Genomic DNA, 18,743 nt, shown 5'->3' on the forward strand with positions numbered 1-18,743 from the left:
TCCAAAGCCATCACAGAGAAGTATGTCCCCAGCTGGGGCTGTCCTGAGGAGAGACCTAGCAAGCTCATGCCTTCTGCTCTCCCTGCAGGTGAAGGTAACAGTCCTGGCTGACAATGACCCCAGCTCTGCATTCCACTACCTTATCCAGGTCTACACTGGGTATCGGAGGAGGGCTGCTACAACAGCCAAGGTTAGCAGAGCCCACGCTCATGACTGTGTCCTCTGCAAGTTAGAGTATGTCTTCAGCATACTCTAACTTGACAATCTCTTGGTGTCCAATAAGGCTTTAAAAGGCATCACCAGGTTTGGTATTGCCTAGGCTCACTGTGGAATGTGAGGAACCCTCAGGACTTGCCTAACATCTAATGGATACTTCCTTCTGCTTGAGGAAAACCCAAAGGCCCGGTGTTAACAGAGCCTCTCATTTCATCTTTCCTCATCGCATCTTAGGTCGTTATCACCCTCTATGGCTCAGAGGGGCACAGCGAGCCCCACCACCTTTGTGACCCACAGAAGACAGTTTTTGAGCGCGGAGCACTGGACGTTTTCCTTCTTTCCACTGGATCCTGGCTGGGGGACCTGCATGGCCTTCGTCTGTGGCATGACAACTCCGGCAACAGCCCTTCCTGGTAAGTACCTGCCTCAGGCTGGCTCACTTCCCCTTTTTCTTTTCATTTCCTTTTACAGTTATTTATGTTGTATTGTGTACTACTCACACATGTATGGGGGTTAAAGGACAACGTGAGGGTCGGTTCTCCCTTTCCACTGTAAGTTCTGGAGTTGTAATTGGATGTGCAGGTACCCAGGCTTTGCTGAACCATCTACGGAGCACAGGAAGAACAGACTCAATCTAATTCCCCAGGACCCTAAGATCTTCAGAATGGTAAATTAGCATTGGCTATTGTGAGGTCCAAGTTGAAGCTCTTCCACGAACTCTTGAATGAGGCTCACAGAGACAGTGGTTGATACAACAACAAGAGGAGTTTAATTCCAGCATGCCAGGGTCTCCCACTTCAAGGGGAGATGACCCCGAGCAGACTCTGACAGAGAGTTGTATACCTTGCAAACAATTGGGGCAGAATTCAAACAATGTGTAACTAAGCAGGGTATTATTGATGGGGCAAAGTAACCTCCAAGCTGACTTGTGATCAGTGGACTGTTCTGGACTGTCCAAGGGGTATGGTTGGGAGTCAAGAGGAGGTCGGTTGGGAGTTACAGGTGGCTTTGTTTGACAGTTTGCAGTTGCTCTAGGACCTAACTACTCCCTGGAAGGGAGGAGCCTTTGTGCTTAGAGGTTTGCGGTGGAACTTTCCCATTGGCCTTAGATTGACCCCAAGTCTGACTCTTTCACTATGAAAATCCAAGATGGCTTCTTCTTCCAATACAGCACTATACTGCACACCTGTTGAGTGCTGCCCCCTTTATCCAGGGGCTTAGCTGGGTCTTCTGGATCCTCTTTTGCATCTTCTACACTAGCCCCGGTCCTTCCCTTCACACTGTCACGTTCAGGAGCAGTTTCTTGCTGTAAACTGCAATGGGGATCTGCCAGCCTCTGCCTCTCCTGCTGCTGCAGGACCTTGGGAAGCCTTTAGAGAACTGAAGAGAGTTACAGTGTTGCATGGCTCCTGTTTGGGAACTTTGTAACTGGTCTGATTTGCCCAGGACACTAAAGCTTTCTCCGTTACCATGGAAACTGGTTCTGCTTTCTCATCTAGGGGCCCTTTAGCATAGCGATCTTAATATCCTTCCAGACTTTTTCCTTTGTGTTTTCAAGTTGGCTTCATTTTAGCCATGAGTACCAGTGTTCTGCCTGTCTCAGCTTTGAATGCTCTCCCCACTGACCCTAATCATTCCTGGTTCTTGATTTAAAGAAAGCGGCCATAGGATTCTCACTTGAACACTTAGAAGCCATTGTAGAGTTACTAACTAGCCTGATTTCAATATTTGATTGTTGTGTCTCAAAGAATAGAGAGACCTAAAGAGGTGGAGAGAACTGTGAGAAGGGATAGTCAGTGGAATGGTCAGAATGCACCTAACAGTGACTAATTAAGTTCACATTCTTATACATGGGCTGTGGCGGATGGCACCCTAAAACAGTTGCAGACATAGGATCAGAAGGCTCTGATCACTGTACTGTGTGCATCAGGGCTCAGAACAGGGCCTAGTGCTCTGTGCACCGTTCAGTTCTTCTTCTGTGTTTTAGATAGAGTCAGAACCTACAGCACCATAGCTAAGGGGCTGGGGTGGTGGCACCGTGTCTAAAGGACTTGCTGTGCTAGTGCGACAACCTCAGTTTAAATTCCCCAAACCCACATACACCAGGTGTGGTAACATGCATGTGTCTTCCCTGAACTCTTCTAGCACGAAGGGATGGAAAGAAGGAGAATCCCTAGTGAATGCAGCTACGTGCAAAGGACCCTGTCTCAAAGAAGGTAGAAGGAGGGCTGGAGAGATGGCTCAGTGGTTAAGAGCACTGACGGCTTTTCCAGAGGTCCTGAGTTCAATTCCCAGCAACCACATGGTGGCTCACAACCATCTGTAATGGGATCTGATGCCCTCTTCTGGTGTGTCTGAAGACAAGTCACAGTGTACTCGTAGATAATAAATCTTTTTTTAAAAAAAAGGTAGAAGGCTACTTTCTGATCTCCATATGCACACTGTAACATGCATACACACAGTTACACACCACACACACACACACACACACACATTTCAAAAAAATATAGTTGGGGGCTGGAGAGATGGCTCAGCGGTTAAGAGCACTGACTGCTCTTCCAGAGGTCCTGAGTTCAAATCCCAGCAACCACATGGTGGCTCACAACCATCTGTAATGGGATGCTCTCTTCTGAAGTGTCTGAAGAGAACTACAGTGTACTAATATATAAATAAAATAAATAAATCTTTAAAAAAAATATAGTTGGGAAGAGGAAGAGTCTAAGATCTGAGGGTCTATAGTTCTGATATGGCTGCAGACCCAGATGGGGGATGAGAAGTCATTAGTATAAATGTTGAATACCAATGGTGAAAAATGGAGACATGGGATACTTTAGAAGAAGTAAAGGGTCATTATCACTCGTGGAACAAAGAAAGCTTAAAGATGCTTGCGCGCATGCGCTGCACGTGCGCACATCCAAATTCTTCTCGGAGTAAAGTTTGCAGTCAGCACCTTGGACATGAACTTTCTGAGCTCCTCTCATTGTTGCCTCGCAGAGCCTCTGTTATTAACTTAGGTGCTCAGTGTAAGTGCAAGGCGACTTCTCACACAGCAAGCAGTCCCTGCGCACCTTCCTAACATGGGGATCTTTACCTGACTGCAGGTATGTAAGCCAGGTGGTCGTCAGTGACATGACCGTGAAGAAGAAATGCCATTTCCAGTGCAATTGTTGGCTGGCCATGGACTTGGGCAACTGTGAGTGTGACAGGGTGTTCACACCAGCCTCCAGAAGCGAGCTCTCTTCCTTCAGGTATAATCGAGACACCACTGGCAGTGCAAACTTCCGTAGCCCTGCCTCCTGTTAGGAGTCCTACATGAAGCCCAGCTGCACAGCTGTTCCACATGTGCAGCGGCCTAAGTCGTGTCAGTCCCCACGAGTGCTCTCTGGTTGGCAGTTCAGTCTCTGTGAACCTGTCTGGGCCCAGGGTAGTTGACTCTGCAGGTTTTCTCAGGCTGTTTTTGACAGTTCTTTTTCCTCTTTAGATGCAGAGACTCACGGCCAAATTGTTTTATTTTAACCTCATATGATATAAAGAGCACATGCAGGGCTGGAGAGACGGCTCAGCACTGTAGAGCATTTGTTACTATGGTGGAAGAACCAGGTTCAATCCCTGGGCCCTCATGGTGGTTCACAGCCATCTGGAACTCAAGTTCCAGGGGCTCCGATGTCCTTTTATGGCTTCCAGGGGCACCAGGCATGCATGTGGTACCCAGGCATATATTCAAGCAAAACACTCATACATACAAAGTCAATAAATAATGCTCAAAAATCATTTTCATCTATTATAATATGTATTATCTGAGAGCTTGATCAGAAAGGTGTTGAGTGGAGGTTGAAATGTTGCTCGCATCCTGTTGTTGGATAAGCCAAGCCCTAGTCTAAGTCACTTCAAAGTGAAAGCTCAGGATGCTTCGGTGGATACGGGCACTTGAACTCCTATGACATCAGTTCAATCCCTGGAACCCACCTAGCATGAGAAGAGGGTTGACTCCTATGAGCTATCCTCTGACCTCCCCACACTTGATACAACATATGTGCCCCACACACATAAAAAATAAATAGACAGGCAATTTCTGTCTTCTCTCATTTAATTTCTCATTTCAGACACCTGTTCTCCTCCACGATCGTAGAAAAGTTCACTCAGGATTATCTGTGGCTCTCAGTTGCAACTCGGCATCCCTGGAACCAGTTTACAAGAGTCCAGCGGCTCTCCTGCTGCATGACACTACTGCTCTGTGACATGGTCATCAATGTTATGTTCTGGAAGATGGGTGGCACCACTGCCAAGAGGGGTGAACGACGTACGTACGAGCCCTGATGTGTGCTGTCCATAGTGGGTGATGTTCTGCCCTTGTTTCCGTCCCTACTGCAAGGCTTAGAAACCGAGTCACGGTGTACCTTCGTCTCCCATCCATTGTCCTAATCTTAGATGTTAGCCTCTTCTCCGGTGCTCTCCTTCATAAATGTAACAGCCATAGAGAATGCGTTCTAACCCCAGATAAATTCCTCCATGAGTAGTTCTAACCCAGGCCGGTGGAACTTAACGGCACGGTTTTCCTGCAGTAGGTCCACTTGCTGTGACCCTGTCAGAGCTGCTCGTCAGCATCCAGACCTCCGTCATCCTCTTCCCCATCCATCTGGTCTTTGGGCGGCTCTTCCAGTTGATTCACCCACCGGAAGTCCTGCCCCCGCTTCCTCTCAGCCAGGCTGCCTGCCCTTCAGCTCTTGTTCCTGAGACCCCGTCTCTTACACAGGTGGTCAAGGTAAGCCGGTGTCGATACGTAAAGTACCCTCCCCGTTCTGTGTGGTGGAAAAGAGTCATGGGAGATTTCCTGGGAGGCTTACAGCATCCTGGTCCCTTTGATGTTTTCCCCCTAATTCCTGTCCACTGCGTTGTGATCAGTTATAGTCTTAGCTTCCTTCCAAGGTTATAAACCATTCTAGATATTGAGTACGGTGGCGTGTTCTACTCCAGAGCTGTTTTAGTCATGGATGTCTGAGCAAACTGTCCCTCTCATAGAAATGGATTTGAAGAGGCACTGTGGGGTGACTCTTCTCTGAAAAAAAATTTAAAATGAAGCGTTGAGTTTCTTTACACTAAGCACGTGCCCCTGACTGAAAGAAACAGGCTCACCATCTGTAATTGTGCCCAGGGCTGAGCTAACGCAAGGCAGACTGAAGTCTCTCAACTCGGTTCCATACCCAGGAATTAAAGGAAACTGTGGGATTCCTGCTCAGGAGAAATACACATCTGCTCTCGGAGTGTGAACAGCCTTCCTGGAGTTCTTGTGACATTAACATGCTAGTGAAGCTTTTATCCAGCCTCGTTTACTCTCACTTAGAAGATCAAGGCTGTCACCAGCAGACAGAATCCCGCTGGGAAGACGGTAAAGTCCGGTGATTTCAGTCACTCCCGTAGCTTACCTCATTTTCTTACTGGTTTTGGCTTGGTTTGGTTTTGCCTTTCAGACCAAGGCAATTTATGCATTAACCTTTCAACCTTGAACTGATAGCTTTGGTCTCTTGAGAGCTATACAACCTGGTGATAAAACTAGAGAACTAATTGTAAAAACATAAGACTAGTCAGATCCCCACATTCTCTCAGCTGAGACCTGTCTTCTTCCCTTGAGTGGAGAGGTGACTTGTGGATTTCGACTGCAGCTTGGGCACTTGCTGGTCTAGGCTGCGTGTGCTGTGGCTCTGGTGGGAAAGCTCAGTAAGGTTTTAAAGGTGTCGAGGCTCACATTTAGAACTGTAGGACAGTGAGGTGAGTCTGGGGAATGGTGCTGTGGGTGCTGGAGTTTGTCTCCCTTGCTACTGGGAAACATTAGCTTTACTGTCACCTAATAAATTCCTCTTCTCCATCCCTGATCTCTACTTACTGAAATCTCCTGTTCGTGAACGTGCCGACCTGAAATAAATCCACAGGAGTGCCTGAAAGCCATTCCCATTTCTGCCGCTACCTTCTCCGAGTTCTGCAGAGCCTGAAACTGCGCTTAGGTGCTCTGGCTGCTGTCCAGGAACACCAGCCTTACGACTTCTCAGAGGCAGTCAGCCAACTTCAAACCCTCCAGGAACTCCTGAGGACACAGACTCTTCCCAAGGAGCCAGGACCATGCAGGTAAGCACTGAGGGCTCTTGCTGCTACCCTGTCAACCTTCCGAGCCTCTCCTGGTGTCAGCAGGAGATAATTTCTTCCACTTCTGTTCTCCAGGCATTCAACCAGTTTCCCCATCCTAAACCCAGAAGGAGGGAAGAAGCCCGTGCCGTTTTGCCTGTTCAGATGGTTGAGATGCAGCTGCTGGCTCCTCCTCGGCGTCATCAGCCTGACTTCAGCTTTTTTTATAACACTCTATAGCTTGGAGTTGAGCAGAGACCAGGCCACCAGCTGGGTTATTTCAATGATGCTGTCGGTACTCCAAGACATCTGCATCTGTCAGCCGATAAAGGTATGTGATGGTCCGACCCTCCCAGCTGGAGGAAGCAAGAGAAACCGAGGCCAAGTGTTTTGACAACTAGCAAATAAAGCAATAGGTCGAGTGGTATTTATTCGAGATATACATGAAGGAACAACAGAAAATAAAATCAAATGCTGGCTGGTGAGACAGCTCGGCAGGTTAGGGCACTTGCTGTCTACCCCTCGAGTCCACTGAAGTGTGATCCCAACAACCCACAAAGTTGTCCTCTGACTTCCTAACACACACACACACACACACACACATACACACACACATATATATACACACACACACGCACATGCACACACACACATGCACAAACACACACACATATACACACACATATACACACGCACATGCACACACACACATACCCATACATGCACAAACACACACACACACATGCACAAATACACACACACGCACACACACATACACAAACAACACACATGCACATACACACACATACACACACATATATACACACACGCACATGCACACACACATACACACACCACACACATATACACACACTCAAACACATAAACACACACACACACACACACACACACACACACACACACACACACACATACACACACACACACACACACACACACACACACACACACACACACACACACACACACACACACACACACACACACACACACACACACAGACACACACACACACACACACACTGATACACACAAACACACACACACACACACAAACACACACAGACACACACACAAACACACACACATACACACACACACACACACACACACATGCACATACACACACCACACACACATACACACACACAAAAACACATGCACATACACACACATACACACACACACCACACACATATACAAACATAAACACATAAACACACACACATATACACACAAACACATACGCACACATGCACACCACACACACACATACATATACATACACACATATACACACAAACACATAAACACACACACATACACACATACCCACACATACATACCCACAAACACATTACACAAACACATAAACACACACACATACACACACACCATACACACACATATACACACACAAACACATAAACACACATATACACACACAAACACATAAACACACATGCACACACACATATACACACACAAACACATAAACACACACACACACGCACATGCACACAATGGTAATATTACTACTCATAATAACTAAAGTAGTGGCAATAACTTTGAAAACACCAGTGACGAGCCACTTTTTGGAAGGAGCATAAATGGAGCTAGGACGATGACTCGGAAGTTAAGAGCACTTGTTGTTCGTGCAAAGGACCCACGTTTGGTTCCCAGCTCCCACGGGGTGGGTCACAGACATCCGTAATTCCAGTCGCAAAGGATGTGTGATACCTTCTCTCTGCCGGTACCAGGCACACAAGGGTATAGGCAAAACACTCACAAGATAAAACAAATACGTCTTTTGAAAAGCTAAGGAACATAAAGACTTTTAAATTTTTAATTAAGGAATATAGAAAAATAGCATAATGAATTCTCAAGTTCTGTTAGCCAGCATCACCAATGATGGCTAATGTTTTGAAAAAGAAGATTCCAAAGTTCACATGACCATTGTCTGGATAGCTCTAAAATTCATCTGTATTTCTCTAAAAAATTAAGCTTTTCAAATATAAGAGTGTTATGACACCTAAATAAGTTAACAGTTTCTTTTTCTTTTTTAAGATTTATTTTATGTACAGGAGTCGTACACTGTAGTTGTCTTCAGACACACTAGAAGAGGGCATCTGGTCCCATTACAGATGGTTGTGAGCCACCCTGTGGTTGCTGGGAATTGAACTCAGGACCTCTGGAAGAGCAGTCAGTGCTCTTAACCACTGAACCATCTCTCCAGCCTAAGTTAACAGTTTCTTAGCATGGAAAACCCGCACAAGGGCCTGGGCGGGTCACTCAGCTGCAAAGGAACTGAGTTTGATCCCTGGATCCTACATGGTAGGAGAGAAGTTACCTTGATTGCCACATGGGTGTCATGGTCACAAGCTAACATAAATGTATAAATAAATGGGATGTGTGACATCATCTTCTGGGCCCCACAGCACCCGCTCATGGACTCTTGTCCCCTGACTCTTGTCTCCAGGTGATCTTCCTGACATTGCTGTTCTCCCTGATGGCGAACCATATGCCATGGCTTACCAAAGACAAGGAACAACACGCCAGGAGAATTGTAGCACTTTGGGGTAATTCGAATAGTTCCAGCTACTGTTTAGTTTTACAAAGCAAAGCAAGAGTTCATGCCGCCTCTGCCATCTGACTTACCCAGTCAGAGACCAGGTCACTTGGCTGATTTCTCTTCCTCCTCTGCCCAGGAGCCCAGTGTCCCAAACGCATCCATTCCTCTGGAAGCCTGTGCTTCCTCTCAGTGCTCTGTGCTTTGCTCCATCTGTCCTCCCTCCTGGGCCCCAGATGGTACTTGCACTGCCCGTCATCTCTGGAACTGAGCTGTCTGCCTGCCCCACAAGCCCACACTTGCATTTATCCTCATTTCAGGCAAGTGGCATTGCCCCAACGATCTGCGCACATTAGCGTGATCCTAAGTGTTCTTATGCCCTACATGCAGTCGTCAAACCTGAGGAGGTTCAGCCTGAAAAAAAATGGACTCAAAATTTCTCACAGCACATGGAGGAGTGTTGCAAACATAACATTGAGCCCAAAGGGGCAGGGCACAAAAATGTTAGCACAGTGTTATGCATGTGTCAAAGACATATGTGTGTCCCCAATACATTTATGTGTAAGATCTGAAGAGATGAGTGAGAAAAATCTCTAAAGCTCAGGAAAGGGTTACCTCTCTGAGGGAAGGACAGGGTAACAAGATGGAGTATGCGATGGACAAGAAGTTACCAATCACTTCTTTAAACCGAGCAGTAGACATGCCAAGGGCTAAGCACTCCAATCTTAGTGAGGTTTTAAAAATTAACAATCTCAAAAAAGCGTCTTTCTTGACCTTACTTAATTTCTTGTGCATTTGAACTGTTTTGTTTTTTTTTTTTTTTTTTTTTTTTATGTGAAGTGGCTTCTTTTTCAAAGTTTTGGCCTTATCTCTCTGAAGGTCTATGACCTGCCCTTCAAGATAAATGTAGCATGGGGCATAGTTGAGGGGGAGAGTGTTTGCTGGCACAAGAGAGGCCTTAAGCTGTGATTTCCGGCACTGCAAAAAACGCCACATTCCAATTTCTCTGCAAAGGCTTCTCCAACTTTCCTTGGAGTTTCGTTTATTCTCCAGTGATTGCATGGCGCTCGTACGTACGTGCAGGTGATTTCTGTTGTTTCCCCTCTCTCTGTATCTTTCCCTACCCTACCTCTTGCTTTTCCTTTTGCTTATGAATCTCTAAATCCTTCTGCTCGGCAAAGTCTTTAGACCAAGCCATTGTCACCTCTTGGATTCTTCAGAAACGTTCAGTGTTGGACCTTATCCCAGAATCTGCATTGACGAGAAGCCCAGATGGTTTCTACTTGGGTTGAACTTGAGAACGATATTCCCAAAGGTATTCCACTCAGTAGAATCCCTGGTCTCTAGTCTAAGATAGACATATACAGCAAATTAGTTTATGTCTACTGAATAATTCTTTAAGTGAAAAGGCTAGGGACATACTGAGTGGTAGAGCACTTGTCTGGTGTGTGTGAGACACTGCACTGGATTCCCAGCACTGAAAGAATCTTTATCAGGGGTTTGTGCTGGTCCCTGTCTGTAATCTCGGCACCTGGAAGGCTGAGGCAGAGATCATGAATGTAAGGCCAGCCTGGGCTATATGACTATGAACATAGATTGACTGGTTTTGTGTGACAGTTTGACAAAGGCTAGAGTCATTAGAGAGCCTCAGGTGAGGAAATGCCTCCATGAGATCCAGCTGTAAGGCATTTTCCCAATTAGTGATCAGTGGGGGAGCAGGCTGGTGGTTTGGGGTTCTATAATAAAGCAGGCTGAGCAAACCATGTAAGACAGCAAGCAGCACCTCTCCATGGGCTCTACATCAGCTCCTGCCTCCAAGTGCCAGCCCTGTTTGAGTTCCTGTCCTGACTTCCTTTGGTGATGAACTGTGATGTGGCAATGTAAGCAGAATTAACCCTTCCCTCCCCACCAGCTCTTTGGTCATAATGTTTCATTGCAGCAATAGAAGCTCTAAGACAAGTTGGAACCAGTGTAGAGGGTGTTGCTATGATGGACCTGACCATGTTTTGGGGAGGATTGTGGAAGGACTTTGGAACTTTGGGCTAGAAAAACCATTGAGTTTTGAGACCTCAGTGGGATGTTCTGTTGATGCTTGGAAGCTAAGAGTGTTGAGAGCAGTATAGAAGATGGAGGCCTGGCTTGTGAAATTTCAGAGAGAGGATTAACGACTCTAACAGGGCTGTTTGCTATTTTGATGTAAGATTCTGTGGTTCTGGTCAGCTGGGCCTGAAGAATCAGCTGTGATTAACAAGATACCGGAACTACTGAAGTAAAACCTTTACATTACTGGGACAATTGATGATGGCTAGCTGGAGCTAAGAAATGATTGAGAAGAGACCAGCTTCACCGATGTGAAATCTTCTGGGAAATTTTTTAAAGAGCACAGAGAAGCTGTGTTCCAGAACTGGGTGAGGTTGTAACTCATGCTGTCCGCCAAATTTGGTAGCGCAAGAGTCACCCAGGTGGTACTGGTTTTGAAGGTATGGAGAGCAGCTGAGGCTGGGCACTGTGAGAGGCCATTGGTGAAGGTGCAGCCTCGGGGGCAGTTGAAGGCCCAGGACTGAAGGGGTCATGCAAAGAAGTTAAAGCTTGGCATCATGAAGAGAGCCTATGAGAGGCTATTGGTGAAATGCAGCCCAGTTGCAGCAGAAGACCCAGCAGATGCCAGTACCATGGGATGACCACCAAGAACAGCAGCAGCAGTGGCAATGGCGTGGATCCTGCCTGAGCCTAGAAGACAAACTGTATGTGCTGCAGAGGGCAAAGCTGGAGAAGTGACTCGAGCTCTTGGGAGGAGCCCAGAACATCGTAAGTCTGGGTTCAATGGTCAACGGTCTCACGTTGGACCGTTGGAGTTTGCTTTTGCTTTGATTTGATTGTGACTGTGCCCTGAAGTTAAAGCCTCCTTTTCTCTCTTGAAGTAAGAAGTATTTTAATGGACCCCACAATTAAGAGACTTTGAATTTTAAAAGACTATGGACTTGAAAAGAGATTGGATATTTTAAAGGGACCAGGATTTTTTTTTTTACATTTTTTTTTATTAATTTGCTTTGCATCCCGATGGTATGCTCCTCCCTGCATACATCCCTGCTCTCCTCCCAGTCCCTCCCACCTCATCTCCTCCTTCACCACTGCCCCAACCTCCAGCTCCACTCCTTCCCTGCCTGCTTCTCCTTAGAAAAGGGAAGCCTTCTCACGGATGTCAACCAGCCTTAGCGTATCAGGTTGTAGTGAGACTAGGTGCATCTGCTGTTGAGAGGAGCCCAGTTAGAACAGGATGAGGCAGGCAGTGTGCTCAGCCCTGCTTTAGGAGTCCCACGGGAAGACCCAGCTGCACAGCGGTTATTTATGTGCCAAGAGCCTAGGAGGGACTGAAATCTTAATGTGTTTGAATTTGTAAAGGATGTGGGTCTTTTAAGGCTTACGGTTCCAATGTGTGTGATCTTGGGGTTCCATAAGAAAGGAAAGGCGTGGCTTAATCGTGATGTATTTACGTAGGTTGGTTGTACTGGCTGGTTTTGTGTGGCAATCAGACACAAGCTAGTCATCAGAAGAAAAAGAGTCTCCGTTGAGGGAATGCCTCCCTGAGCACTGTAAGGAAGGCATTTTCTCAATTAGTGATCAGTGGGGGAGGGCCCAGCCCATAGTGGGCGGTGTAATCCCTGGGCCGGTGTCCTGAGTTCTAAAAAAGGCAGGCAAGAATAAGGCTTGCTGAGTAAGCCATTAAGCACCCCACCCCCATGGCCCCTGCCTCGGCTCCTGCCTCCAGGTTCCTTCCTTACTGGAGTTCCTGTCCCGACTTCCTCCAATGATGAACCATGATCTGGAAGTGCAAGCCGAATAAACCCTTTCCTCCCAACTTGCTTTTAAGTCCTGGTGTTTTCGTCACTGCAGTCGAGACCCTAACTAAGACAGAGACATTGTCAGGAAAGGGGGCAGGGAGGAAGAGTAAGAGAGAATACTCCTGGGCTGTGTGTTATGGCACCGAGGCTCACAGCTGGTAGACAGGCACTCTACTCCTGAGTGATACTCCTGTACTTGTCTCTGACTTTGCCGGGGTAACTGATTTATAAGTTTGGTTTCCAATGGGGTGGAATTTTTCACTGGTGGTGATCTGGTTTTTCGAGACAGGGTTTCTCTGTGTATCCCTGCCTGCGATGGAACTCTCTATATACCAGGCTGGCCTCAAACTCACAGAAGTCTGACTGCCTCTGCCTCTCAAGTTCTGGGATGAAAGGGTGGGGGGGGGCATCACCACTGCATGGATTGGAATTTTAAGAAGAAAAATCCAGGCCTTTTTCCATAGACAGAGATGCTGCTTAGAGAGCATTTTATCTGCTCCAACGTTCACCAGGAAATGCCTGCCGTAGGTGCTCGGCAGCTAATAGGCATGTAATGAAATCTAACATTTATTTGGGCTGTATTTCGATATCTGACAGCAAAGCGTCCTTCGTCGGCACCTGGCTTGAGAGACAAGAACAATCCCATCTACACTGCTCCAGCAATGAACCACCTAGCCAGGCGTACAAAGAAAGTCTGGAGGAAGCGGCTCTTCCGGCTGACCGCTGGCTCTCTGGGTATGACGGGGTGGTGGCAGCAGACACCGCTGTGCACACTGTCTAGAGTGGGAAAGGGTATGGTAGAAGAAGACAGAAAACAGGCAAGGGCAGAAAGGTGTCTTTTTAAAAATGAAATTTGGAATTTCAACAATTCAGGTTGTGTGTGTGTGTGTGTGTGTGTGTGTGTGTGTGTGTGTGTGTGTGTACATGTGTGCATACGTTGGGTTGAAGTATTTGAAATTGCCCAATTTGACCCTTTTTCTGGTTAGTTGGTTTTTGGGCTTTTTCAAGACAATTTCACTGTGTAGCCCAGGCTGTCCTGGAATTCACTCTGTAGACCAGGCTAGCCTCAAACTCAGAGGTCTACCTGCCTCTGCCTCCCAAGTGCTGGGATTAAAAGCGTGCACCACTCCGTCCCAACTCCAGTTTGACTGGTTTTGAGCTGCAGCAGTGAATAAGCATGGGAGAAATGGAAAGGGTTTAGAGCTCTGCCACAGCTACTTGAACATGAATTTTTTTCCTACTGTAAATCAGTACAAATCCTCTTCCTGACCCTGCTGATGACTACCGTCTACTCTGCAAAGGACTCTAGCCGATTTTTCCTCCATCGAGCTGTCTGGAAGAGGTTTTCTCACGGTTTCTCAGAAATCAAAGCTGTAGAGGATTTCTACCCCTGGGCCAACCGCACCCTCCTTCCTAACCTGTACGGGGATTACAGAGGTAAGGACAGTTCTGGGGCAGAAGGGAGGCAAGTTAGTCCTCCTGAAACCCTTTCTACAACTCATGGAAAACTAAAGGCCAGCCAGCTTCTCGAAATGGCCACAGTTCTGTGGACAATGCAAAGTCCTGGGACTCCACCCAAGAAGGTTCAGGTAGGGACTCGTGATAACCCATGGTGTCTGATTCCTCTGGTCCAGGTCACAGGGATGAGCAGTGTGTCACTTACAGCACAGAGTAGCTGCGAGGACCCTGGGCCTCAGCCACACACTGTATTAGGATTGGACCTAATAAAAAACGGTCTTTACGTGACTCTGTATCCAACTTTTCTGTGTGCTGGCCCAGCTTAGATCCACAAACATATGTTGAACATCTGCAGTCCTCAAGAACTTTCCTAGGAGCTAACTTGTTTTAATGCTCACAATGGGGTCTGTATCCTCCAAGAAACCGCACTGAAAGAGGCATGGCCACGCCTTTGCCTGCAGCAGATACGAGTGGTTAGCGTGCCCTCCCCTCAGACACCTGCCCACTGTCTTCACCAGTTGCTCAGCTTTGCCATGACGTAACTCTGTGTCCTGCTGAGAAGCTAAGTTCCGGGAATCATTACTTCCTTTTACCTCAGGGTTGGTGGCTTCGTAGCGAGATTCAGGACATCGCCTGTGTTCCTGAAGAGAATCTGAAGTGAACGTACATTTAGCAAACACTCCGCTTCTCCAGAGCGCACTTGGTGTGTGAACACACTTACAGAAGGCAGCTCCCACTCATTGCATGGTGGCTTTTCTTTTTAGTACGATTTTGGATAACAGTTTTGAGGCTCCGAGAACATTCTGTTTGTAATACATAACTCTGCAGTGAATAAAATAATGACAAAATGCTTAGAACCTGGGCTAGCAAAAGTTGAGGCCGTAGTAGGGCTGGTCTCCTCTTGGGCTCCTTGGCTGCAGAAGAGCACCACAGTGCAGAGCAGAGAGGGCACCTGCTCAGGCTCACGTCCACTGACCAGCATGATACCAGGGTAGACTTCTCAGCCTTCGCTGTCTGCTTTCCCCTGTTCAGGGGATGCGGCCTTGGCCCTGCCCTGGACGACAGATATGAGTGCTCAGAACAGTGCCTGGCACAGGGTACTGACAGAGTTAGTGCTGACTGTCAGCAGTGGAGAAACGGAGCTTCACTCTGGAGCTACTGAACTGACAGCAGCTACCCGGATGGGCACACTCAGGCCTAAGATAAGAGCACACTACGGATGTTTGTAACACTAGGTCTCAGGAGGCAGAGGCAGGATCCTGAACTTGAGGCCAGCATGAGCTACTAAGCAAGATCTTGTTTTTAGAAAGAAATATAGTCAAGTAGGTCAAAAGCAGTTAAAATTGACACTAACAAACCAGGTATGGTGGTGCATGCCTTTAATTCCAAAACACAGGAGGCAGAGGGAGGTGGATCTCCGAGCTTGAGGCCAGACTAGTCTACAGAGTAAGGTCTAGGACAGCCAGAGCTAGTCCTGTGTGTTCCAGACAGACAGACAGGCAGAGAGATCCTGCCTCAAAAGAAGTGTGTGTGTGTGTGTGTGTGTGTGTGTGTGTGTACACTAACATGGTTTACCTACTCTTAAAAACCATTGTCTTCAGACTTGCTACACCCCAATTTCATCATGCAACTCTTCTGCTCAAACCATTGGATTGACCTTTGGGAGAACTAAGCCCAAGAAGATGTTCAGGGATTCAACCCTTGGGGAGCCCAGAGTTTTAGCCATATAAAACCCTGGTTTCTCATGCACATCTGGAAAGCAACTGAGTGATAGTAAATGATACAAGCGGTGTCATGAGTTTGGCTTTTCCCCTCGTTTACATGGGAGCGTCCCCATCAGCATACATGAGGCAGCCCCTACTCCATTTTATCCACTTACTGTACAGTCTGTTGTAGAGATGTTCTATAACTTCTATAATCGGCTAAGACTGCTACTGTCATTACTTCCCACCCGGGCAGATGTGTCTGAGGAGTCCCTCAAAGAGAGCTGCTAGGGCAGAGTGCATGCACAGTTTACTTATTTCCCATTTCATGTGTGCATTTCGCCTGCATGAATGCATGAGTACTGTGTGTGTGCACAGGAATCTGTGGGTGTCAGAAGAGGTTGTTAGATCCCCTGGAACTGGAGTAACTGGTAGTTGTGAGCCACCATGTGGGTGCTGGGAATTGAACCCAAGTCCTCTCCAAAAGCAGCAACTACTCTTGATCACAGAACTATTTTTCTAGACCCCATATACATATTTTTACATTACTTTTATGCATGTGTGTATACCGCGTGTGCAGGTGTCGCTCAACTTGGGTGCTGGGGACCAAATTGGATCATCTGGAAGAGTAGCAAGCTCCCGTAACAGTCGGACTGTCTCTCCAGCAGCCTGCATTTTTAATTTTCAAAAGATATTGCCAGGGAGAGATGGCTAAGTGGGTGAGGTCACTGACTCCTCTTCCAGAGGACCTGGGTTCAAATCCTAGCACCCACCCAGCTCACATCTGTCTGTAACTCCAAGATGTGACACCTCCACACAGACATACATGCAGGTAAAACACCAATGCACATAAAATGAAAATTAATAATTAAATGCTATTTCCAGTTGGAAAGTTGGCTCATCAGTTAAGAGCACTTGTTGCTCTTGCAGAGGCCTCAAGTCCAATTATCAGCACCAATGTAGTGGCTCACAACTGTCTGTGACTCCAGTCCAAGGAGATCTGACACCCTCTTCTGGACTTGGGTTCCAGGCATACATGTGAGACGCATACATACACACAGACAAAACACTCAAACATGTAAACTAGTCTAAAATAAGTATCACCAAGTGGATGTGGCAGTTTACAATGTCTGAAATCCAACAGTTGGAAAGGAGAAGCCAGCCTGGGCTACATAGTGAGACTATCTCAAAACAAAGCAAAAAACGAGGGCTTGGGTTGTCAGTGATCAGTCACCTGCACTGGAAAAAAAAATGTTTCCAGATTGTTCTTACAATATCAGTAAGTAATCCTACTAGCAAAGTGCCAGAGTTGTCCACGCCCCCAACCGCATGGTAGCAGCATTTCCAAACTAGACAAGGGGCTCTGGAACAGCGAAAGGCTGCGCTCGGGAGAGGGGAAAGCTGCAATTTCCACTTTTATAGAAGCAAACCTCCTCCCCATTATTCATAATTTTCCATGTTTTTAAATTATAAAGCTGTGAGTCCCCTGTTCACAATCCTCCAACTGAGACATTTAGAGTAAAATGTCAAATCCCCCTCCAGAAGCTGTGCAGCCCTGAGCTATGTCTGTCACCTCATCTCTTCCCTTCTGACGCTCATCTACTTTGTTACAGCTGTCTGTGCTCCCGTGTCATTAAATACATCAATCACGCCATCACCCTGGGATCGTGGAACCTGCTGTCCCTGTCCGGCATCCACATTACACTTCTGACTCTCTTAGGGTCCCTCAATGCCATTCTATCAGAGAAATTTTCCTTAATCACCTAACAGCATTCCTCGCCTCACAAAGCACTACCTCCTACCACCCATTGAATGTTGCCAGTCCTTGTTCCTCACATGTGTGCTTTCGGGCAGGAATGCCCCTGTATTTTGTTCCTGACACCTAAACGTGACTTGGATCATGTCAGCACAGAAGGCGTGTTGTTGAATGAATGAATGAATGAATGAATGAATGAACGAACAAATGAATAGGTAAATGGATGTGTATTTTTTTTAATCTTTTGTTAGGTTCTTTGGTGTTTTTTTTTAATTTTTTATTAGATATATTTCTTTTCTTACATTTCAAATGTTATTCCCCTTGCTGGTTTCCTGTCCATAAGCCCCCATTCCCTTCCCTCCCCCTCCCCCATACAGGTATTCCCCCTATACATCCCCCTTACTGCACCCCCATATTCCCCTGCATTGGGGGTCCATCCTTGGCAGGACCAAGGGCTTCTCCTTCCACTGGTGCTCTTACTAGGCTGTTCTCTGCTACATATGCAGTTGGAGCCCTAGGTCAGTCCATGTATAGTCTTTCCATAGTGGATTGGTCCCTGGAAGCTCTGGTTGGTTGGCATTGTTGTTTTTATGGGGTTGGAAACTCCTTCAACTCTTTCAATCCTTCCTCTAATTCCCCCCAGGGGGGTCCTGTTCTCAGGTCAGTGGTTTGCTGCTAGCATTGACCTCTGTATCCGGTCCCTTTCAGCATGCATTTTTTAGCTTCATCAATCTTATCTAGTTTTGGTGACTGTATATATATGGGCCACATGTGGGGCAGGCTCTGTCTGGCTGTTCCTTGAGTTGCTGCTCTAAACTTTGCCTCCATATCCCCTCCTGTGGATTTTTTTTCCCTTTTAAGAAGGAGTGGGAGCATCCACATTCTTGAGCTTCCTGTGGTCTGTGGATTGCATCTTGGGTAATTAGAGCTTTTGGGCTAATATTCACTTATCAATGAGTGCATACCAAGTGTGTTTTTCTGTGATTGGGTTACCTCACTCAGGATATTTTCTAGTTCATTCCATTTGCCTATGAATTTCATGAAGTCATTGTTTTTGATAG

At 46.7% G+C, this 18,743-nt stretch overlaps 1 protein-coding gene across 1 annotated transcript in view; it reads left to right on the plus strand.

Annotated features, from left to right (window-relative positions):
- Pkd1l3 (polycystin 1 like 3, transient receptor potential channel interacting) overlaps positions 1–18,743 on the plus strand; it is a 59,819-nt gene that overhangs the window by 29,296 nt on the left and 11,780 nt on the right. Inside the window, 11 exon segments of the mRNA XM_032887359.1 lie at positions 89–190; positions 451–629; positions 3,318–3,464; positions 4,320–4,516; positions 4,779–4,978; positions 5,422–5,602; positions 6,144–6,336; positions 6,430–6,664; positions 8,834–8,933; positions 13,363–13,500; positions 14,017–14,202. Coding sequence (XP_032743250.1) covers positions 89–190; positions 451–629; positions 3,318–3,464; positions 4,320–4,516; positions 4,779–4,978; positions 5,422–5,602; positions 6,144–6,336; positions 6,430–6,664; positions 8,834–8,933; positions 13,363–13,500; positions 14,017–14,202 — 1,858 coding nt within the window.

This window comes from Rattus rattus, chromosome 17, assembly GCF_011064425.1.
Source record: "Rattus rattus isolate New Zealand chromosome 17, Rrattus_CSIRO_v1, whole genome shotgun sequence".
Lineage (NCBI taxonomy): Eukaryota > Metazoa > Chordata > Mammalia > Rodentia > Muridae > Rattus > Rattus rattus.